The following is a 25198-nucleotide window of genomic DNA, read 5'->3' as shown; positions in this document are numbered from 1 at the left end:
GACATAATGCAAATGAAAATGCAAATCATGTATTACCGTGTGCATTTTCATTTACACAAACGTACAGTGTCTGCCAAATTTCAAATGGAAACGCAAAGTCCATTTGCAATTGCATTTCCCTTGTCTTACGAGTTATGATCCTGTGATATCAAAAAAGCAATAGCAATTACCCTGTTTGAGAGAGAAAGAGAGAGAGAGAGAGAGAGAGAGAGAGAGAGAGCAAGAAGGAGCTAACTTGTGTCATGAATGTTCTTCTTCAAACATCAAATGTAACTATAAATGGTTAGAAACCCTCAAGTGCTTTTCATTAATAAATGTAAAATTAAATTGCTGTCGTAAAAGAGGAATAAAACACTTTGAAATTTGCTGTTATAGAAAATAAGCAACTTCAGGGAGGCAACAGTAACTGCTTAGCATCAAGCTGAATCGATCCATTCCATCATTTTCCATTTAATACTGCACCCGATTGTATTTTATTTATTACTTTTTGTATCCCAAACCATCCCAAAACCAGAAGGGGGTTTTACACATTCGTAAATGTTAGACACACTGCATTTGTCCGTCACGGGGCTGTTGTGTTGCATTAAGTGGGATATAGAGGAAGTCTTAAATAATGTAGCACAAAAAGAGGCTGTTGCACATCAGAATTCCCATATGTCATTGCTGGATTGACGATGAGACCTCAGCTCTGACCTCAAATCAGCTCCGGTGGCATGCTGAAGGCCCTGGGGTCTCTATTGTTGCCCACATGCTAACTGGCTCTGTCGAACCTTGCTTGATGTATCTACAGCGTGTATGAAGTGCAAGCTGCAAACCTACTCCCGGGTGAGAGAACATGTATGTTGCATGAATGATACAGAGGTTGGAAGCAGAAAGCCGGTTAAGACTGCACACTTCTTTACAGCTCCTGTCACTTGCTTAACCCAACACTGCCATTTGGTGTAGACAGATAGAGGGTGAAGTGATTGCTAGCATTTTAATAAAGTTGAAGGGCATCACTTTATTTGAATTGCTCCTACACTGGTGCTGTATAACACATTCATAAGCATTCTGTAAAAAAAAAAAAAAAAATTCAAACAATGCTGGAGGAATTCAGTAAAGTGTATATGAAGTGACTATCATTTGTATTAATTATGTGACTTTATTACACTGCCATGAACCACTATTTCACTTATTAAAGAAGCCCATGCCTCAGACAAGTGAATAAGAATATAATATTCACTCACCGGCCATATTATTAGGAGCGCCATACTGGGTGGGACCCTCCCTTGCCCTCAGAACAGCCTCAGTTCTTCATGGCATGGATTCCACAATGTTTTGGAAGCATTTCTTTGAGTTTCTGATCCCTGTTGACATGATCACATCACACACATAATTGGTGCAGATTTGTTAGCTGCACATTCATGCTGCAAATCTCCTGTTGTACCACATACCAAAAGAGCATTACTAGGTCAGATCTGGTGAAAAGGAAGGCCAATGAATTACTATGAACTCATTAACATGTTTATGGAACCAGTTTGAGAAGACTTGTGCTTTGTGTCATGGTGCATTAACATTCCGGAAGTAGCCATTGTAACATTGGTAAATTGTGGCCATAAAGGGATGCACATAGTCAGCAAACATACTCAAATAGGCTTTGGCATTCAAACAGTTGATATTAAGGGGCTCAATGGATGCCAGGAAAACATTCCCCACACCATTACACCACCTCCACCAGCCTGAACTGTGAATATAAGGAAGGTTGGGTCCATGGATCATGTTGTTGATGCCAAATTCTGACCCTACCATCTGCATGTCACAGCACAAATTGAGATTCATCAGACCAGGTAGTTTTTATAAACTGATCTAGTTTTGGTGAGCCTACTATACCCTCAGATTCCTGTTATTGGCTAACAGGAGTGGAACCCGATATAGTCTTCTTTTCTCAAACCCATCTGGCCATTCTCCTTTGACCACTCTCATCAACAAGGCGTTTCTGCCTGCAGACCTGCTGCTCACTGAATGTTTTTTGTTTCTTTTTTTTTGCATCATCTGTGTAAATTATATAGTGAAAACCCCGATCAGCAGTTCCTGTAATACTCAAACCAGCCAGTCTGGTACCAAAAACCATGCCATGGTTAAACTCACCGAGATTACTTTTCTTCCCCATTCTGAAGTTTGATGTAAGCATTAACTGAAGCTCTTGACCTGTATCTGTGTGATATTATGCATTGCGCTGCTGCCACATTATTGGTTGATTGGATTACTACATGAATGAGCACGTGTACAAATGTTATTATTAAAGTGGCCGGTGCGTGTATACTTCATAGATAATATCTTATACGATTTCTACTCTTTTCTTCTTTCGCTCATGTAAAGACAAAGTCACACTATAATACAATAGCTAATGTCACCTCACCCCAGTGTTGACATAAAGCTAATCATTGTTTTATAAAACAGTTATATGGTGTTATGAATGTGTTATAAAACTCCAATACCCTTCAAATTACCCTTCAATTAAAGTGTTACTAGTTTCTCACGTTTCTTTTTGGGGTTCATATAGGGGTTCCTGATTCCTCTCTCGCAACCGTTCCCCCTGCCATGATGCCCTCTTTTCTAACTTTCCTTTATTTCTTTTTCTCTTCCTCTGATTCTCTCGCTCTTTCCTCATTAAAACGGAGGCTGCACACATTCACAATGCCGCCCTATCACCATCGATTTCCCCAGTCACAGAGGATGAGCGCTCCCTCAGGAGCGTCGTCCAGCTTCAAAACGTTGCTCAGAAGTCTTTGTTAGCAACTTTTCCCCCCAAAGTGCACAGTGCATAAAAAAGGAATAAAAGAAATGGTTTGAAACTGAGAGGCCAGGGCTTGTTATGAAATATTGACAGGCTGACATTAGCTCTGTGTTACCTCTATTTCACGCGAAACCTCTTTCCACGCTTCCCCTCTGTAGATCTGAGAAGACTGAGCACAATGCACGTCTCTTTGCCATGACATATAATTGGTATGCCCAAATAAAAATAAACACACATACATGCCTGTTACATGAATATTTTGATTTCACGAGTCCATGGTGGGTCATTAATATGACAACCAACCATGCAATGATCCTGCTCTCAAATAGATGTTTTTTTCTTCTTCTTCTTTCATCTTGTTTTGTGTGTGTCCACACATACTTTGATAGTGTATCTGTTTGCAATGTGTTAGCAGTAGGGATGTCAATTTACATAAATTCCCATGATCGATCATCATTTAAATTAATGATCAATTAAGCAATTAATCGTTAACCTTAATACCGCAAGATGTGTCTACTGCAGTGGCATATAGCCACTGGCATGACAGGGTGTGAAAATCCCACTCAAAACATCAGCTTCCTCACCCATATGAAAATGTTTTTTTTACTCTAAATAATAGGCTAGTAGGACTGTAAAATGAATCGATGTAATTATGATTATTTGATAAAATTACTTATTTAATAATCAAATATAATGACTATAATATACAATGTGGGCACACGGTGGCTTAGTGGTTAGCACGTTCGCTGTGTGTGCAGGGGTTTCCTCCCCCAGTCCAAAGACATGCATGGTAGGCTGATTGGCATGTCCAAAGTGTCAGTAGTGTATGAATGGGTGTGTGAATGTGTATGTGAGCGTGCCCTGCAATGGATTGACACCCTGTCCAGAGTGTACCCCGATGTTGTGCCCGATGCTCCCTGAGATAGGCTCCAGGTTTCCCCGTGACCCTGAAGGAAGGATAAGCGGTATAGAAGATGGATGGATGGATGGAAGGAATGTACAACACCGTCTCTGATGCGCACACTGGCAACAGAGTGCATGTGAGCCTATTCATATTGCGTGTGTCCAAGTGAGCTAATACATTGTTTTGTTACAATAAGTATGTTATTTTCTTCCCAAATGTGCATAGGATATTGTGCATATTACGGATAATTCAGAAAATACTTTTACTCATGAACGTCCATAACGTGTTACGTTTACTCATGAACGTCCATAACGTGTAACGAGCTTTACACTGTGTCTCATTCACCCATGGTAGAAGAGCTGCCATGCAAGGCGCTAACTTGCTATTGGGAGCAACTTGGGGTTCAGTGTCTTGACAAAGGACACTTCAGAATGTGGAGTCACGCGGGCCGGGAATCGAACCGCCAACCCTATGATTAGTCAACAACCCGATTAGTGGACAACCTGCTCTCCCAACTGAGCCACAGCCACCATTTAATTATTACTTTAGTGGTCCTGCTTGAAGTTGAGACTTACATACATCACATGGATAACATTTCATTATTTACTGTATATATTACATGCTCTTGAGCTAAGTGTACCTGTTAGATGATATGCTAATCCATTTCGGAATCCATTCTTGATGGAATGTTGTAGTCCGACTGAATGAAATCAACTCTCAAAAACCATGATGCATCACCTTCGATGACACTGATAGGAAACATGTTATTTACAATCATTTTACACAGTCGTTCAGTTATTTCTTCTGCCTTTGGAGCTTATTGTTGGTTGTGTAGTTTCATATCCTGTCACAGAGGCTGCTGGATGCACCTTTTCAAATGGTATATCATGGTGCTCGTTGTTGTTGTTTTTTTCCCGTTGGTATATCATGGTGCTTGTTGTATTTTAAAACACAATCACAATATTTGCAATTAACATTATCGCCATTTAAACAAAAATGATCCAAATGTAACTACAGCACGCTCGCTTAATTTTTCCTCGTGTGACTGCTGCGTGTCTTGCGCATGAGCCGGCGTACACCTCAAAACTACACACTCTAATGATGACCTTGCTTAATCGACCACTGATAAGTTTTATCAATTAAATTATTAGTGACAGTTAATCGATCATCAATTAATAATTTGCATCCCTGGTTAGCAGTGTACCCTTGTGGACATTCTCACCCGGCGGCTATCATTAAATATACAACATATGTGACTATGAGGTGCCAAGAACCCAACTAATAGCTCTAAATTGTGTGTGCAATCTGATTATTTGTGCATGCAATTTACAAGGGAATTACAAGGAAAATTGCACAAATTATGTTAGTTGTAATGTAGGTGAAGAAAATTAGGGTTTTTTTGCATGTGCTAAATGTCCTCTATGGTGAGTTCTGATACCAAACAGCCTTCCAGGAAAAGTAAACTAAAACTTCACATATATGCATAGTTATGGTGATTAAAGGCAGTGAGAAATGTCAGTGAGAAACATGTGAGGGTTTGTTCTGTAAATGTAATGTAATGTAAATAAATGTAGATAAGTAATAAGTAAATAAAAACTTTTTCATAGGATTTTTTAAATAAATGCTGTTGCCTCATAGGTGTGAAAGTGTGGTGATTATTTTATATGAAACTATAATTGTTTAAAATTATTATTTATGTATACATTTATAAATTTACAATTTATTTCCGGAATTTACATATTTCTGAAAAACCACTTTGTGATAATGTATGCTGTTAATAGTGTTGTACAAATAAAATTAAATTATATATTTTAACATCCTGAGACATACACTATATGGACAAAAGTATGTACACACCTGACCATCAGACTTATATGAGCTTGTTGGGCATCCCATTCCAAAGCCATGAGCATTAATATAGATGGTTCACAGTTAGAATTCCAATTCATCCCAAAGCTGTTCGGTGGGGTCAGAGGTCAGTGCTCTGACCCAGCTCATTGGAGTTCTGCCACACCAAACACGTCAAACCATGGCGTGTCCAAAATCGCATACTGTGACAGTATGTACTACATTCAATGCAGTACCTACTGCACTGCCATTGAAACAGTACGTACTAATCAGTATGTGTGTGTAGTATGAATACAATCCCGGACATACTAAATCTACCATTGTCATGTGACCTTCAACGTCATCATAAACACAAAAATCTTGAAGGATAAAGGAAAGTTAAATGAGTTAGAAATTAATGTGGGCAGTGTTAACAGGCTCAGGTAACTTCGTTACCGTTAGCTTGACTGGCTAAGGCATGATGGAGATCATAAAAAGTTTTCAAACGCTGTTCTTGTTTAAACCATAAACAACTTAACAATTTGTTGGGTATTGTTAAACAAGTCCTGTTTAATACTTACACTTAAAAAGAGCCGCCACGCTGTTTTCCGGGATTTTATTTTTCTGAGTTTGTCTGCACCAGTCCCATTGCATTATGGGATTTTTGACTCACGTAGTGTCCATCGGTTACATATTGCAAAATCTCGCCAGAAACAGTACGCCATCCGGGTATTTCTCACCTACTGTTTCTCGCCTACTGAGAATTCGGACATACTACAACTCTGGCGTACTACTTTTTGCTTATGCAAATTTAATACCTGCCTTTCAATTTTTATAAAAGCAATCATCATCATTAAGTGGCTTTCAGGCTGCATTAAATTACATTACAGGTGCTAAATCAATCTATTATCATTGACCCAAGCCTGTTTTTGTGTATATTTAGGTAGAAATACCCCAAAATGCATAGCCATTAAGACGAACATGTAAAACCAACAGAATAGACAAGAGACATTCATTTTCTTATTCCATAGACCCTATTAGTAAATTAGCTTGCATATGTTATCATGTTTGCATTTGGTTTTGCATATTAAAGTAAGTAAAATGCCTTACTTAAATCAGGGGGTTTGTATAAACTTACAGTATTCATTTGCAGAACCTCTTTTGGCCATACCAAATCATGCCAAATGCCATTCTGCCCAGTTTCTGATACCTGTGAGTTTTTCTGGCATCTAAAAGATTCATGATTTCTATATCTCTTCAGAGATTACTGGAAATTGGACTGTGTAGTGGCCCACATAAGGCATCATAAAGGGCTGTGCTTTATAGGGATGCTGGGCGGGCAAAGAGCTGCAGGCCTTCTCGGCTTTCATTGATTCTGAACAGCATGGAACATGGCTCGGGGAGATGCGCTAAATATTTAAAGGTTGAGATATGATGGTCATTTCTTGACTCTGTGTTTCCTATTAAGAAAAAATATGGCCAACTGCACGACTACAGATTACATTTGCTGTGTCTTCAGGCAGAAAGATTGTGTCTGAACTGTTGGCTCTTTTTCTGGTGGCACACTGCATCTAAAAGTGCCGTGCCAGAGTGCCACAGTTTACAGCAACTTTAAGAAATTTAAGCTTTATATGTATTATGAATACTGATGGTCTACTAAATGAATATGCTTAATTAAATTATTGAGGCTGAACACTCAACTGGTAACAACTGTTTCATCATAAAATGGCAACGGTTCTTCCTGTTTATTTCAAGTCAAAATAGATAAATCATTACATTTAAGACACTGAGGAAAGCTCAAAATCCAGTTAACGGACATTATTATTTGATATAATTTGTTATATTGTCTGCATCTATTTCATTAACAGATATATTAGCTAAAAGAAAATACATGTACTGTACATGCATAAACAAAAATTAAAAAACAATTGAAAAAAAAAAACAAGGACTTCGCTAACATAGAAATGAATTTCTTGTCAGTAATCCATACCAACTATAACACTATGAATTAGAATTAACTATTAAATACCTATGAGGTGGGCAATACCAAGCATATATGCAGAACGGAAATGAAAACCATAACTTTAAAGCCCTGACTTGGTCATATTATTTACAACTATAAATGATTTGGTAACTACAGTGAAGCTAATAGGTAAAGGAATGAAGTCACCACATGGACAGGTCCTCAGAGTATAAGGAGAGTGGAAATGTTGTCACTAATTTGAACACAAATTGTGCAATATAAATAAATGCTTCCCTCACCAACAACCATGGCTACCTGTTTATAATAGCATGTAGTTTGACTGCATATCTTAATTTCTTAATTGCTTTTACCTACAGTACATGAGCTGAAATCTCAGACTGTCCTTCCACCCCTAAGTATTCCTCCATTATTTGTATTGTTCCTAAATTTAAGTTTGTAATCTTATTAAAGGTTAGACTGCTTATGTTTTGTTAGTTTATCAGTTTAATGTAGTCAGTCTACTTCATTAAACCAAAGAATAAAACCTTTTGTTAAGACTGGTGACTATTATGTACATTGAGACAAATATTTAGACACTATGGTATGAAGTTATTTATGAAGATTTTAGACTCTTTTCACTCAAGTTGTTGTCAATAATATAATTCGTAATGAAAATTATCGTATTATATTAGAAAAGAATGCGAAATAAAAGCATTTTCGCTAGTGATCTCAGACTTTTGGACCCCACTCTACTAACATGTTCACTGGTTTATTCAGACCTGGTCCCAGTTACCCAAAATCATTCTATAGATTATTTGAATTAGTAGAGTGAGTGTTCAATATGCTGCTGTCTATAATATTTAGCTATATTGTTTGTGATGTGCCTCTTTTGCTAAAATTTGTGAATGTCCAGTTGCTTAAAAGTTGTTGCGTTCAAAGATCTGGATATGTAACTAGCATGATTGAATGGTGACAACAGTTACCTTTAAATGCTTAACCATTAATGATTGATTCATGGTTATAAATAAGAATGGTATCTTTTGCTTTATATACTTTTAACTAGGGCCACAAATTCTGAACAGATGAGAAACGTTTGTATTAACATTGGCATAGGGAGAATAAACCGGTACTTCTCTGTCTATTCCATTTTTGTCATTGATTTATTTATTTTTTTATAAATAAATAGGGGATAAATCTAAAGAAATGCAAATTGGTTCATGGTCATATTCTACTAAAGAGAACATGTTTTCCAGAATAAAATCCAGTTGTATAAATAAGGGTTGAACTGAACCTTCCAGTGTCCACTGGCCTCAAATAGATAGCAATAACTGTAATCGTGTATTGCAGGAAAATGATGAATGAGTTAGCCGATGAGCATTTTACGTATTAATAAAAGGTCTGCACATACAATAATAGTAGTGGCCAGTGAAAGCTGTATGTAAATATGCACCACATTCCTACAGAGTATTCTGTAAACAATGAAATGAAATGAAATCAAAGTTTTCCATCAAAATAGTCATAATTTGTAATAATTATTTGGTTGTACTAGAAAAGTGAATCTATTCTCTTAACAGATTACTGTAAACAGTGTTTGTATGCGGTCCCAGAGAGTCATATATTTTACGATGAAGTGACAGCTTTCTGGGAAGCATTTGTTTATTTAACTGATGAACAAGCTGGTGTCGAGAAATGCAAGCATAATCGCTTTAAGGAGAGTAAATCAAATATTCACGATTAAATGAAAACCAAATATAACAGCATCGCTTTGTTATGTGAGACGACGGGGCAGATTTTGCGAGATCTAATAAAGATTGTTCTGGAGAAGCTTATTGAAATGGGCTATATTAGATTTATTAACCCATTTGCATGCGGATGGCCTTTGATTGTTTATTAAGAAATGAATTGCAGTCTCGTGGCACAATGCAGAAATCCCCTTGTGAATCCACAGGCATTTGTGTTGAGTTTCATCAGTTTTGAAAATCATTATATCATAGATTTAAAGCGAAGACAAGAGCATGGTAAGTTTGCAGAGCTTGCTGACAGAGAGACACTTTCTTGAAATGCCATGGTTCTTCTGAATACCAAACAGAAAATGTTTACTCTCAAACCCCAGAACACTAGCCTCACGGGTCTGCCTTCTGTCCTTTTATGTAGTTTTTACTTTGAGCAATGTGTGCTCAGTCTATCTACTTTCACTTTATCCTCCAAAGGCATTTCGGGGGGGGGGGGGGGGGGGGGGGGTTAAAGAATAAATAATCCACCTGGTTTGCATTTATTACACCCACTAATATATTTCATATGCACCTTCTCAGTCACTGATGGTGTGTTACAGACGTGCCCTTGGGTGTGTGTAAACTTGTGCACTACAGGTGATGTAGCGCATCACTACAAGCAACTACATAGTGATGATGGCAATATAAAAGGAGTTGTGTTGTTAGAGCAGTAAAGTCATTAATGGCCAGATGGATGGGTCACATGACTATTGCCAGGTTGTACATGGAGGACCGATAGGCCTGACTGATCAGAGAGGTCATGGCCCAATGAACTCGAAACAACAACAAAAAAACAGTATAATTATTTATTTATTTACTCAATAAAAATGGACAGTAGAAGCAAAAATGGTAAGACAAGACATTGAGAAGGGTTTCTTCAACATTTCCCCAGATTAGGTCTGTTTTACAACACACTTATTCAGAGCCTTTACCTTGCAATGTCTTCTTGTTCTCTGGTAAGAATTGGAAGAGGGGTCAAATATACATGATGTAAATGCATAGCATGCACAATTATTTTATATTATATCACAGCGCTGGTGAATACTTGAATCGGATTGGTCAGAAGGCATTAAATAATTTATTTTTTATTGCAGAAGTACTGCAACTGCAACCAAATGCTTCTGATAACTGAAGATCAGTCTTTCACTTACTTCTAGGACTAGGACTCCTATGCTTTGGATCATTGTCTTGCTGCATAATTCAGTTGCACTTGAGTTTCAGCTTACAGACTGAAGACCAGACATTCTCCTTTAGGATTTTCTGGTAGAGAGCAGAATTCATGTTTCCCTAAATTATTGCAAGTTGCCCAGGCCCTGAAGCAGCAAATCATCCCCACACCATCACATTCCACCACCATGCTTGACCATAGGTATGATATTGTTGTTGTGGAATTCGGTGTTTGGTTTATGCCAGATGTAATGGGATCCATGTCTTCCAAACAGTTCCACTTTTGATTCATCAATCCACAGAACATTCTCCCAAAGGCTTGAGGATCATCAAGGTGTGTTTTGGTAAAATTCAGACGAGCCTTAATGTTCTTCTGGGCTAACAGTGGTTTTTGCCTCGCCACTCTTCCATGGATGCCATTTTTGCTCAGTGTCTTTCTGATAGTGGAGTCATGAACAGTGACCTTTACTGATGCAAGAGAATCCTGTAGGTCCTTTGATGTTGCCCTTAGGTCTGTGCCAAGTTTTTCCATTTGGAGATAATGGCTCTCACTGTGGTTCTTTGGATTCCCAGAACCTTTGAAAAAGCTTTGTAACAATTCCCAGACTGATGTATTTCAATCACCTTCTTCCTTATCATTTCTGGAATTTCTTCCAATTTCAGCATAGTGTGTTATTGGGTAAGACCTTTTAACCAAATTCATTCTGTCGAAAAAGTTCTATTTAAGTGTTTATTTATTGAACAGGGTTTGCAGTACTCAGGCCTGATTGCGTCTTGTGCAGCTGAACCCCATTAAGAATGCATAGATTTGGGGAATTACAAATACATTTTCACATATGCCCAGTTGATACTGGATAACTTTTGTTTTAATTTCTGAAACAATTTAGTATGAGATATACACAAATCAGTTAATAAATGTGTGAGGAGACATTTAATCAGCTTTTTTTGGAAGGAGTCTCTAGTGTCAGCACTAACAGTCAAAGGTAATGCTTTAAGTTTTCTGTGCTGCCTTTAGTACAGAGGTTTGTTTGTTTTTCTCAGTAACATGACAAGCCTATTTTTTTGTTTTTTTCTCATTAAATTTAGTTAGAAATTTACAAGAAGTTAAATAAGAGATGCTGGTGAGAGAACAGCTGCTTATAGTTGTTGTAACGTAAGTGATTATGTCATGGAAAACAATCTTTCGAGCCTTTCAATCTTTCAAGTCAAAAAACTTCAGAAACAGAGGGTTAGTAGATGTCAAAAAGTAAATAGACTTTATTGAATCAATAAAGTGAGACAGTCTGCAGAAAATCTAAAATATGCAAACACACACAGCACTTTTTTTTTATACTTTTCTTTACAGCGTACTCATCGAAGGCGGGGTTTTGCTTTTACTCATTAAAAACAGGCCAATCTTCTTCACCACAATTAATTATTCATGTCTATATGTTAGCTTAAATTTGTGGAGCATGCGCAGTTAGTTGTTTTTTTTTTTAAAGGTTTTATGAGGACAAGGTTTCTTTTTTACAAAAAGGTTTCACTCAGACAGAGTCCTGACCTTGACCAACACTCTCTTCTTAGGCCTCAATGACCATCTGTCCGTTTCTATCTGTTGTCCTAGCTGATATCTACCTCCCTTCCTGAGGCCCTCTACTAACTCTTTAATTGGTATCTGGCCTCAAGATTATTTACTTACAAAAGCGAATATCTAATGCCAGTTTATTGCCGTGTAGAAAAGTGCCGGCTGATAGAGAAGAACAATTATTGTACAGTAAGCCATAGAATTCATCTAACTCAACACACACTTGGAAAATACCTTGATCAAAAAGTGTTCTATGGATTTAGATTATGCCACTAAATATTGATTATACTGTACATATAGATTATGCTTAAGTAATAAATCTAAATGTTTGTCATACGTATTGATTACACTTCATAGATGTGTTCTATAACAACAGGAACTAACAAGTTAAATATAACTGTAAATGGATAAATAGTATGACCTGGCAAAAATTAAAATGTGTAATGCTGTAGTTGGCAAATTGCTACAAAAGCCCTAAGCAGCCATGCATTATTGAAATTTTCTTTCTTGTTTTCTTGTGATCATGACTTTATTGTTCTGGATGCAGCAAAAGCCTCAATACCACAGTGCCATGGATAAACAAATTAGTTTTTACGTTGATCAGGGACTCACTCTGTGTCTGTCGGTGATTAACGACTTCCACATTACTGTCCGACACTTGAGAAGGGGACACCCCTCTCTGTTAATGCGGAGATAAAGTCCATCTCTTCATCAAGCAATTATTAAATTCATGATGGTGATCGCCAATGTGCATGCAACACCAGTCCCATTTACAAGGCACACACATTGTGATAAAACAGCTTTTTGTTGTGTAAAGATCATGAGAAAGTCGAGATCACAAGAAAACAAGCAAGAAAAAATTATAATAATGCATGGCCGCTTAGGGCTTCCATAAATTGCTGTGGTATAAGTTGAATAAAACACTTTGGATGTGCTATTAATGGAAAATAATCATCTTTGGGGCAGCAACAGCATTGAGAATGTGTCTTGTTGGTGAATGACCAAAAATTGTAAGAGAAACAAGAGACATTCGCTTTATAAAGTTTGACTTAATTTCATTGTTATTATTAATATAAAACCAAAGATAATTGTTTGCAATTATTGTTTGCATAAGGAATGGTTAATAAATTATCCGTAAGTTACCCTGCGAAACATCAGTGTTTTTTGTTTAATGGGAGCTTATGCCTTACTTATGCCTTACTTTGAAAACAAAGTACTTATTGAAATATCCTTATCTTAATCTACCTTTCAATTCAATAAAAAACAAATGTAGAAGAACAAGTGACATAGACATAGAACAAGTTGTTTGTTTGTTTTGTGGGGTTTTTTTTTTTATATATATATATGCAAGCAAAACTGAAATAATTATATATAACAGAAAATGAGCATGCTTACAACTTAGAGTCCTGTCTGAAAAGCTGATTTTATCTGTCACGCATCTAATGATGTTTTCATAAGGTGGGGATGGACACCTAAATGAGCAGCTCCACCCTCAGACAGATTATGCTCTACTAACGTGATTTCTGACAGTTTCATCAAAGATAATTATGGAAATTACAATCAAATAGACACAATGTGCTGCTTTTTATTCTGTATCATTATGGTTATGCGCTGTGTATACAATGAATGTAATAGCCCTTTATTAAAAAATTACAAGCGTACAAGCTTTATAAAAATGCTGGATGTGACTGATTTTAACAATAACAATTATCTCTCACTGTAATTTATTAACATCATATTCCTATACATTGTTAGTTAAGTCATTTGTAAAAACACAATCAAGGCTAATTGTGACAGCTGGTGTTTCAATTGTGTGATTACCAGCATTGTGTTTTGGGGGATTTTTATTTTATTTTTTTAACAGTGGCATAAAGTCAAATTGAACTATTTATAATTTGAGTTTAAGCTGCTTTTAGATTTTACTCTAACTGGAAAGTAAACGATGCACAGCAAAATCCCTAGTGTTGATTTAACACCCAGAGGGTTGAATTTGCACCCTTCAGTGTTTATATAAGTCCACTGGACACAAATAAACACTGGGTGTTAATTCAACACTAGGGATTTTACTGTGTGTATAGCAGATGTGGCATGTCCGTTTTCCTTGTTAACTAATGCTTTTTTCTGTTATTGTAACACAGGTGTTAGTTCTAATAGTAGCAACAAAATTGCATAGCAGTGAAGTGAATTTCCGGAGTCATGCTGTATGAGGAAGAGTCTGTGTTATGCCCAACAGAGCCGACTTTAATATCCTGTTCCCTGAGCATACAGTGGTGGAGCTGTGACATTTGCTGTGTTTACAAGAACTAACTAGGATTAACCTGGATTTAAGGAGCATTTCACAATGATCTGAAGACCATTTACGCCACTATACATACTCACATATCTCCAGGGCATTTTCTGTTAATTTAGATCAGAGCATGAAATGTGTGTGTGTGCACGCAAGTGTTTGTGTGTATGAGTAGATGTGTGAGAGGTTGGAACAGAGGACGCGACACTAAGGCAAAGAGGAACAGATGCAAACAGACAGAGAGAGAAAGAGAATATTTATGAACGTCATGTTAAATTAAACAACTGGCCAACACGAGACACAGTGAATAAGCAGCAGGATAAACACATCAGCTCACATTTCTGTAGCGTGAGGTGTGACATTTTTTTTCCTCCCCTCTCTCTTTCTGTTTTGCATATGCTTTATTCTGCCTTCATCCAGCCATTACTGTGTTTATCAGGTTTCTGCATAAAGTGTTGTGCTGTGAGTGTGTTTTCCATCGCGGAACGACAAGCAGCTCTTCCGTTCCAGCTATTAATACTGTAGCTTTTATAATGGGGGCCGTATTTTCCTACACTGATAGCTGAAATGGTGAAAGCTCTCTCTGTGTTATATCTGTTTGTGATCCATGCATGTTATTGTCTCATTTAGCATCCAGCTTAGACCGCTGCCCCTGCAAGAGCGCCGAGCTAATGAGCCTGAAGCGCTGGTTCATCCTGATTTTATTTTGTGTTATTTCATTTGATTTTATGCTATTTATTTTCCAGCACACGCTCTGTTGCCGTAGCAGAGAGAGAGAGAGAAAGAGAGCGAGAGAGAGAGTGCTCGCAGCTATGCTAACCTGTCAAATTACCATTGTGAAACAGCACAAGCAGGATATTAGCAATCAAGCCCTATTTCTTCAGCTCCCCCTCTGAGGCTTTGAGAGGCATACAACTATAGCTTTTCCCCCCTGTACTCACAGTGGTACATGTTAATGCTGCTTTGTTCAAACATTTAAGGAACAAGGCAAAGTAGCAAGGAGATGGAATACTGCAGTGAAGCGTTAAAAAGTGCACTAATGGCCACACAGGGAAGTGTGTAAGTAATTGGACATTGATGCAGCTTTTGTTGTTTTGGCTGCATATGCCAGGACGTTCAACTTCAACAATAAATTATAAAGTTAAAGTGCAGACTGTGACTGCCTGCTTTAATTTGAGTGCCTGTACATCCAACCATGAACCGTGTAGAAATTACAACCCTTTTTACACATAGTCCTGCAATTTCAGGGAGCAGTGAGTAATTGGGCAGTTGTTTCTGCTCTGTTGTTTCTTGGCCATCTGTGTGCCGTCACATCATTAGTTTATGCACAAAGAGCTCACGAAAGGTCCACAGTTGATTCTAGATGGGGCATTTGCATCTGGTGTCTGCTGCTGTTGTTGCTTAACACAAGGACCCTCGGCAGTGAATTAGGGGGGTAAGAAATTAACATGAATAGGGAAAACCTGTACACCTGCTCATTCATGCAATTATTAACCTTATATTAACCTTGTAAAAACATTGCCTGGCCTTTTATTTCAATCTTCAACTATCCAGTTTGGGTAAGTCTGTGCCCACTTTAGCCTCAGATTCTTGTTCTTGCCAGACAGGAGTGATGTGGTCTTCTATTGTTGCCTCGAGGTTCAACAAGTTGCGCATTCTGAGATGCTTTTCTGTTCATCATGGTTCTAAAAAGTGGTTATTTGAGTTGCCATAGCCTTCCTGTCTGCTCGAACCAGTCTGCTCTGATCTCTCTCATCAACGAGACGTTTCAACCCATTTCCACTTCTGCACACTGGATGTTTTTTATTTTTCACACCATTCCGTGTAAACTCTAGTGACTGTTTTAAGTGTAAATCCCAGGAAATCAGCTATTTTTTAAAATACTCAAACCAGCCCATCTGGCACCAACAACTATCCCACGGTCAAAGTCACTGTGATCACATGTTTTTCCCCATTCTGATGTGATGTGAATAATAACTGAAGCCCTTGATCTCTATCTGTATGATTTTATGTATTGCGATAATGCCATATGAATGGCTGATTGGATAAATGCATGAATGAGCAGGTAGACAGGTGTCCATATTAAAGTGGTCAGTGAGTTTATAATATCCATGCATTTCCACCCCACTACTATGGCCAGGGTTCTTGATGTGGTCAACAAGTTTCTCAGTTTCTTTATCTACGTGATCGATGATGAACACTACTCACAGGCTTTATAAATTCAGCTGTTTTTCCACTTTTCCACTCGGTGAGTTCACAGTCTATTTTTAGCCGATTTCTTGTTTATGAAGTGAAGCAGCAGTAGTTTAATGGAGTCAGGGTGCAGTGGAGTGTTTCTCATAGCTGCAGGAAAGTGAATCAGCATCAGAGACAGAGCCAATGGAGTCAACATGATGGCCTGAATCACTTGGGTCCTGCGTGTGAGGGGTGTGTTATGGAGTTGTGGGTGTGTGAACATGCGAATGTCCTCGATAGTTTGCACAGATGGACAAAAAATGTATTTTAATGTGTAGAAATCAAGTGAATAATCCACTCCACTGACACGTATTTATTATCTCAGTGAAAACTAAAACACTGGGCTTAAAGTTCCAGTATGCAATGCAGCTACAGCATACAACACAGTGGTGCTGTGTTAGGGCAGTGACTCGGCTCAGCTAGGTAATGATCTATGAGATGACAAGCACGATGGTGTTGATGGTGGCATTAACATGAAAGCTGAAGCTTTGGAAGCTGATGTGTGTGAGCAGAGTGTACAGATGAGGAGCTGGGAAAGCTGGACAGAAGGACTAAAGTGCTGCAGCATCACTGTCTTTAGTTAGAGACCATGCAAGGGTTAATTCCTACTGGCACCAGCATCAACGGGTAGTCGAATGGCATTGTGGTTAATTAAAATGTTAACCAAATTGAAAATAGTATAGCATGTTGATCAAAGAAAGGCTGACTCAGAATTTCATTATAATATGAACAACACTGAAGAACAGAAGTGCATTATAAAGATCAATATGCAAGTAATTTAGGGGAGATTTTCCTTTAACCCTGCCTAAGCTTAAACCTCATAACTTTCAAATTGAGTCATGCAATTGTTAGGAACATACTGATATTTCACTACTGGGTCTTCTGACAGTGTTGTGTTTGCCAAGGTTGTAGTGGCGAAGACTGAATTAGAGATTTAAAGTGTTTTCATAGTGTAGTGCATTCCCAGCACAAGTGAAACTATAAAACTTGCAACCAAAGACTACAAGAGTTTCCTCTTTTCCTCCACACATTCTTACAGTATCATATACATTTACATTTAGTCAGAACATTTTTATCCCGCATGGCTTATAAAACATCCAGACAGTTGGACAATGAAACACAAAACAGAATCTGTACATTCTCAGAAAACAAGCTAGTAAAGTGTATCATTTCTTATCAGTCTGGTGTTACAAAGCTAACTGCTTATTTATCTTTCCAAGGTAATGAAAGTGAATGTAGTGTATCTTTAAAATTTGTTTAGAGAACAATGATTATGGTTACCTCTTAAATTATTTAAAAAATACACAACTTTATAGACAAATTTACTTTTCCAGGTGAAAATATGCCAGAAAATAATCCTCTTAAGGGCACCACCCGTGTGACAAGCAAATGCCCACAGAGATCAAGTTTTCGTAACCTGAAAGACTAGACACTAATGCTGGTCTCTACTCATTCTAGATTGATTTACGCTTTTTAAAAATGATTATTATAAATGCATTCAGAAAATCATGAAGAAATACAAACAAGGGAATTTTCACTTAAGATTATATATATATATATATATATATATATATATATATATATATATATATATATATATATATATATATATATAATATGCATTTTAGATTTAAGTCAAGTCATTGTCTGAGCGTTCATTTTTTTTCCACTGTGAAATAAAGATCTAAAGGCATAACATTTGGCATAACATGTCATTGTGCTTGTATATATATATGTATGTATATAATACAAATATTTATATATAAAATATATACATATATTTATATATTCACTACTAGGTCAGTGGGTCATTTGTAGATACACGGCTAGCACATATCCCTGTGGAAGTGTGCTGGCTCTTCTGTCTACGAAGCAGGGATGTTGTTTTGTTTTCTTTAGTGTACAGCTTGGTTTAATTTACAGTGCTAAAAGTTGTCACCTATAGTACTGTTGGTCCTTACCTCTTGATCTGAGTATAACACCACATCAATAATGGAGGCCAAGTTAATAATTTAATGTAACATCAGCTACAGGTGATGGAGGAAAGTGTCAGGGTGATCTACAAGGCACCTTTGTCACCTCTCTTGCTATAGGGTGCACAAGGACCTTCTCTCTTACATTCTCCTACCTTCATCTTTTCCCTACTATCCTTTCTCCTCATGTACTGTATTTCTTCTCTCCTTTCCTCCATCTACCTATCACCTGACTTTCTTCTTCTGTGATCTCCCTGCTCATCAGTCCTCCTTCAGTTCATTTTCTCTTCCAACTGTCATTTTATTTTTCTCTCTCCTTTCTCTACCTGCTCCACTGCCTGTTTAACTCATGCCTGGTGAATGATGATGTAAGATTCCTTAGAAATGTTTGGCAATACATTATTTGAATGATACCAACATAATGCCTTTATATCACATTCATAAATCTTTTATAAAGCAATGCTGAATAATATTTGCAAAAAGTCTTCGACAAAACTAGTGAAAACAGCCATCAGTTATCATTATAAGTAGGTTGAACAAGAGTTAATGTTACTTCTTTATGCTTAACCTGCAAATTAATAAATTTTTACCAACAGCGCATTAATAACACTTTCATAAGAAAGTCATTGTGCTTCATAACATGTGCTTTATAAATGCAAATTTGATTATTTTAATTTGAGGGCATTAAAATCAGTCATTTGGCTGTCATATGCTGTTCATAAATAAGTGAAGTGTTGTATTTGAATGGTGCATCATAGTAGTTTTGAATGCAAATGGATCACCAGCACTTCAACTGAAAATCATTCACTTTCCAATGCTCCTACACGCACCGGCCACTTTAATAGGAACACCTGTAGACCTGCTCATTCAGGCCATTATCCAATCATTCAGGCCATTATCCAATGCCAGTCATGGCAGCAGAACAATGCATGATATCACACAGATACAGGTCAAGAGCTTCAGTTAACATTCACACCAAACATCAGAATGGGGGGAATGTGTGCTCAGTGACGTTGATCATGACATGGTTGTTGGTGAAAGACAGGCAGGTTTGAGTATTTCAGAAACTGCTGATCGCCTTGGATTTTCACACACAGCAGTCTATAGGATTTACACGGAATTGTGATTTCAGTAATGTTTAATAATTGCATGAATAAACATGCATACTGGTGTTCCTATTAAAGTGGAGGGTTAGTGTATATGAGGTACCAATTCCAAAAAAGTTGGGACACTGTGTAAAATGTAAATAAAAACAGAACGTAATGATTTGCAAATCTTGTAAACACTTAGGTTATTCACAATAGAACATAGAAAACATATCAAATGTTTAAACTGATTAAATATACCATTCTAAGAAAAAAATAAGGTAATTTTGAATTTCTTGGCCATAACACGTCTCAAAAAATGTTGGGACGGGGCAACAAAAGGCTGGAAAAGTAAGTGTTACTAAAAAGAAACAGCTGGAGGAACATTTTGCAACTAATTAGGTTAATTGGCAACATAAATTATTATCATGCTTTTATACCTGCTATGTGTTTCAGCAGCTGGTAAAGAAGTGAGAAGGAGGAGGTCAGATGCAGAATGACTCACATCTCAAAAGATCTTTGATCAGACACACATTAACTGGATTTGAAGATGTGTTGTGTCAGTCCAAAGCCCTGCTCCTTTAAGTACGATTTTAATGCTCTAAAGAAATTTTAACTTTGAAGTCCCTATGAAGTGCCTTGAAACATGCAACGTTATTCAATATGTCTATGTAATTTCCTCCGTAACAGGAAGTCAGGGCAGGACATATGGAGTGGCCCCATCTCCTTCTTAAATAGCCAATAGCTTTTAGCTTACCTCACAGCATGGGCTTAACTGTACTTGACAGTTAGTACCATGAATTTTTATAATTTTGGGGGATCGGGACACCAGATGATGCAGAATGATGTCATCAAAATTGTTGAATCATATTGGTGGTAAAAACAGACTGTAAATTTTGAATGCATATATATTCTAAATGCGAATGTTGTCATTATTCTGGAGCACACTAGCTTATAGATAACCTTAAGGCTATTAAGGCGTATTCATAGTAAAAACCACAAAACTTCCATTTTGATTTCTTGAGGACTTTAACTGTAATGAGTCTTAAACATAACTCCTATTGAATATTTTGAATAATGAACAGAAATGTTTCTTCAGCTGTGTCAGAAAGACTCTTCTGAACACCTCTTCTTAACTAACTGTTCACACTCCCACAAGCTTCACTCCCTTAATAGATATACATTGTGAAGAGAACATGAAATTGGATTTTTGTGATTTAGCTAGTTAGCGTAGTCTTGTAAATTAAATAGTTCAATGGAACTGTGTTGGCTAGCCTGTAATTTTATCACACTGGTTGTAATTCCTGTGTATTGCTGTTTGAGTTTATGACACTGGCTTTCCAGTAACAAGTAACTTTTTCTGCTACTAGCTAGCACTAAGTGTTAGTCTTATCTAGCACCTGTAGAATGTTTGTGCTCTTATTTGTAATTAAATTCAGGTGTCTGCCCCCTTTTGTGTCAGTTTTTCACATACCTGGTGTAAACAATAAGAATACAATGAGTTCTTTCTTATATACAGAATATACATTCATACTTATGGCATGTTAGCTGGTTAGAAGTTAACATGCTAATAACACCTTTAAACATGCACTCCATTCAGATATATACAGTAGCATGTTAAAAAAATAGATCATGACTCTGATTTGAACAATAAACTGAGGCAATAACATTTTACGTATACAGTGTACTAGTGTAGCTTCCTGATGTGGAAGTGTTTGTCTTCAGATGTGCTAGTGTGTTAGGGAAGCCTTTATCAATGAAAAGCTTAGAAAAGGAATGTCACCCTACTTTAATTCTTCACATATTTAAATAGTTTTGTTTACTCCACCCTTGGTAAAGTAGAATGGAAAAAATGATTAGCGGGACTTTTCCTGTGGGACTGGCTAAGATTCTTCACGCTCTATGGTTTACAAAATTGGTAGCTCTATTGGTATTCATCCAATGCACCAGTCCACATGGTGAGGAAAATCTCATTGAAGCATGCTGTGTGTGAGTGTGTGTGTGTGTGTGTGTGTGTGTGTGTGTGTGTGTATGTGTTCACATTCTGATGCCACATATGTTGTGTGAGACGAATAACATCCGAGTGAAGTAAGGAAATGCAACATTTATGATTCTTTGTTACAAATACTCCCATCAATCCAGAGGTGGACATTCTTTAGCTAGTAAAAGTAAATAAAAGCTCCAGTGTGCTGCAAAATCCAATGTTCAGAAACTGACTACGCTAAAAAGTGGTACCTAAGTATATGATTTTATCCTTTTCTAATAAAGTTTTGGATGTACTACATTGTGTTTGCATCCTTTGACTTTGAGCTGTGGTTTTCTGTACTCACATCAAGCATAAAAGATGAGGCTGATTAGAGTCTTTATTCTCCCTAGATTTGTTTAACCATGATGATCATGAAGACAAAATCATCAGGAGCCTGAGGATTAAGATTAAGTCAATCTTAATATAAAAAGAATTTGTAATATTATTAGATATAAAAAGATTTGTAATCATAAAAAGACTAAGGTCTCATTCTTTTATTTGTAATGATTTACTGGTGCTTCTGTTTGATTGGCCAGGACTGGAATTATTTTTCACATTTGTCAGAACTTACTGTACCTGCATGTTAATCTATTCAGGATCTAATCGTGGAGCATCTTGTGCTTTTAATAGCGTTTTATGGAATACGTTTGTATACAACAAAATTATTTCGCATTGGATTCATACTGACGTAGTGAATGGCTTGGAAGACTGGACTGTGCAAAAGACAGCCACACAAACAAATCAAAAGATCAAATGGCATAATTATGTTAATGTTTACTCAGGCGTGTTTCCCTGTGAAAGCATCAAAGACATGCAGTGCATTGCTAATTGGATGGCTTTTGCGGAGTGTTGTTTGTGATCAATAGTCAATTAGGGGCTAATAGCACAGCAGAGCATTGCTGTTTGCCTGAGCTGTCACACCATTTCAGCAAAGGCAATCTGACACTGCAAGTCTTATCCTATATTGTCACCAAACCAATCTCACAGCAACCGAGCTTCTCAGGAGGAAGATTCTGTTGATACTGTTTAAGCAGTGGAACAGATGCATTGTGTCTCATTTTATTTCCATACAATAAGAATGTGTTAGTTTACAGCTTTTAACTAGAAGGCTTTCATCAAATTAAATTATATGCAGTCATGACAATGGATCACTGAATCACGGGAAAGCTATGAATTGAATCACTACATTAGTTTTGTAGTTCAAATCTAATACACAATACACCACACATATTTATTTATATAATCAGTTTTGTAGAGCAGAATGAATAGTATGCTAGATGGCTGGTGTTTGAGTGTAGCTCACTCTAATCAATTGTTTTCTCCCCTTTTCTCTTCCTCCATTTTTTCCTCACCCGTTCTCACCCTTTCCCCCATGTTTGTGCTCTGCTGTTCCAGCGGCGGCAACGAAAAACAAAGTGAAAGGTGAGTGGAATGCTCCATCTTTCCAGCTCCTTGATTAATGGGGGAACACTGTTCCCAATAAACTGTGTAGCGATAACTCGCTTATCTTTTCTACAAGCCTGCCAGACGCTGCCTTCTCCTCCCACAGAGACCAGTGAGAGGAGTGGAGTTCACTACCCAGAGTTCCATGCAGCTATCCATTCTGTTTGTCATCCCTCTCCTCCTCTGCTTTTCTTTCTGTTCATCATCACTTCCATCTTACATCGTATTTCATGCTTCTTAGCACCTATAAGCTTCACTTTGTCAAAGAGCACTACAGCATTCCGTACAATCAAACTCAGTATAACCACTGGTGTTATAATTTATGGTAATATAAATTACATCATGGTTTTGATGTAATTTGGGGATTTGTTTATTTGCTGTGAGACCGCTTCATGTCTTAGGTTTCTATCAGGTTACATGAACAAAGGAGTAACTGTCATCTTTTTTGAAAATGGAGTGGTGAGAAATACGCCTGTCAAACCACTCACTGGTCCTGATGTGGAACAAGAAAAACTTTCTGTATGTGGAGGAGGATGGTGAATTCGAAAATGTGCTCACTCAAGGTGAAAGAAGTGGTGCTTTTAGTCAAAATTGTGATGCAGATGAGTAGGTGCAAGTGATTATAACACACTTAAGAACAACAACTTAAGAGGGATTTTCATGTACATCCAGACACCAGTTCTTGGGGCCAGATGCTTTTTAAGTGATACAGTTTTTCTAACATCTGAAGAAACATGAAAGGTGTAAACGTAATGTCTCAGACATACGTAATATTGATTCTCATATTATAACCAACAGTAAATAGTGTGATACATTCTGGTGGTGGGGGCCATTATTAATGGACACTGTTTAGCCAGACACTATGTGTAACTTTGTCAGATCAATTCAAATCTTCATATGGTTATGACTGCTTTATTGGAAACACTGCTCATTCATGCAAATATTTGATCAGCCAATCATGTGACTGCAGCGCATTTCATAAAATCATGCATGACAGTCTCTAGAGTTTACACAGAATGGTGCGAAAAACAAAAAAACATCCAGTGAGTGGCAGTTGAAACAACTGGGTAGAAATGGGTAGAAACAACTTTTGGATGTTGAGCTGACACGGTGGCTAGGGTAACTCAAATAACCACAAATTACAACTTTGGTGAGCAGAAAAGCATCTTAGACCACCCTGAGGTGGAAGGGCTACAACAGCTGAAGATCCAACTTTGTTTCATTTCTGTCAGCTAAGACCAGGAGTCTGAGGCACATAAACTGGGCAGTTGAAGGATGGAAAAACACACACATTAAGATTTAAGTGAGATATTATTATTTATTTTGATTTGATTACAGGCTAATATTCACAGGCCAACATAATACTTACATAATCTAAAAGAACCTATATGTATAAACATATATTCAATTAGGCATCCACTATCAATTTCGATGTCAGTAGTGCCACAGTTATTTCACATAAAGCTGGTTTATGTCAAAACATTATGCAAACTGACTTTAAATCTCAGTGCATTTATGGTATGTCATAATCCCTATCTGGACAGGATAAAATTTACAATGGGTCCTGGGATAATTTCCTATTTTACAGGTGCTCCTCTGTGACTTACAGGACGAATTACCGCCTGTTTTTCTCCAACCTCAGCACTTGTCTAAAAATTTTAGTCCAGATGCATGCCTATGATTTTCTATGCAGATGTCGCCTCCTGTTGGAAACAAAGTTTTTTAACTGCTGCTACTTGCTGTTTTCAGTCTTGTACCTACACGTGTATCAGTGACCTTTCATCAGATATTAAACACCTTCCAAGTCAAAACAAAGAATGGTTGATTCTCATATAGTTTGTGATAATTACTTTATTGTATTTTTAAATTGTTGCTAGAACTCTGGTTCTCCTGATGGTGAAATAAGAGCCAGTGTCTGTCCTCTACTCCAGTGCCTCTACAACTGCTTGGATGCCATGCTGTTAGTGAACCGTGATTATGTTACCATGTGACGCAAACATCTGGGTTTGTAGAAAATATAACCAACTATTAATTCACTGCTCCTTTGGTAATGTTAATTCTGTCCGGATGTTAGATTTCTATCACTGAGAAGATGTGTAAAAAATTTATTACCAATGTCCCCCTGATAAACTAACCCAATCCAAATAGGGCTATAGTCACATAATAGTGGTGTTAT

At 37.3% G+C, this 25198-nt stretch overlaps 1 protein-coding gene across 5 annotated transcripts in view; it reads left to right on the top strand.

Annotated features, from left to right (window-relative positions):
- The window catches only part of cadm2a (cell adhesion molecule 2a), a 435685-nt gene that overhangs the window by 305158 nt on the left and 105329 nt on the right, over positions 1-25198 (top strand). For 4 of the 5 annotated variants that reach the window (XM_017489960.3, XM_017489957.3, XM_053686620.1 and 1 more), the window contains one exon: positions 22975-23001. The exons of the other annotated variant lie outside the window; for it this stretch is intronic. In XM_017489960.3, coding sequence (XP_017345449.2) covers positions 22975-23001 — 27 coding nt within the window. The remainder of the gene's footprint in view (positions 1-22974; positions 23002-25198) is intronic. 5 annotated transcript variants of the gene reach the window in all.

The sequence above is a fragment of the Ictalurus punctatus genome, chromosome 16 (genome assembly GCF_001660625.3).
Source record: "Ictalurus punctatus breed USDA103 chromosome 16, Coco_2.0, whole genome shotgun sequence".
NCBI classification, from domain to species: Eukaryota; Metazoa; Chordata; class Actinopteri; order Siluriformes; family Ictaluridae; genus Ictalurus; species Ictalurus punctatus.
This window is presented reverse-complemented; position numbering and strand designations above follow the sequence as displayed.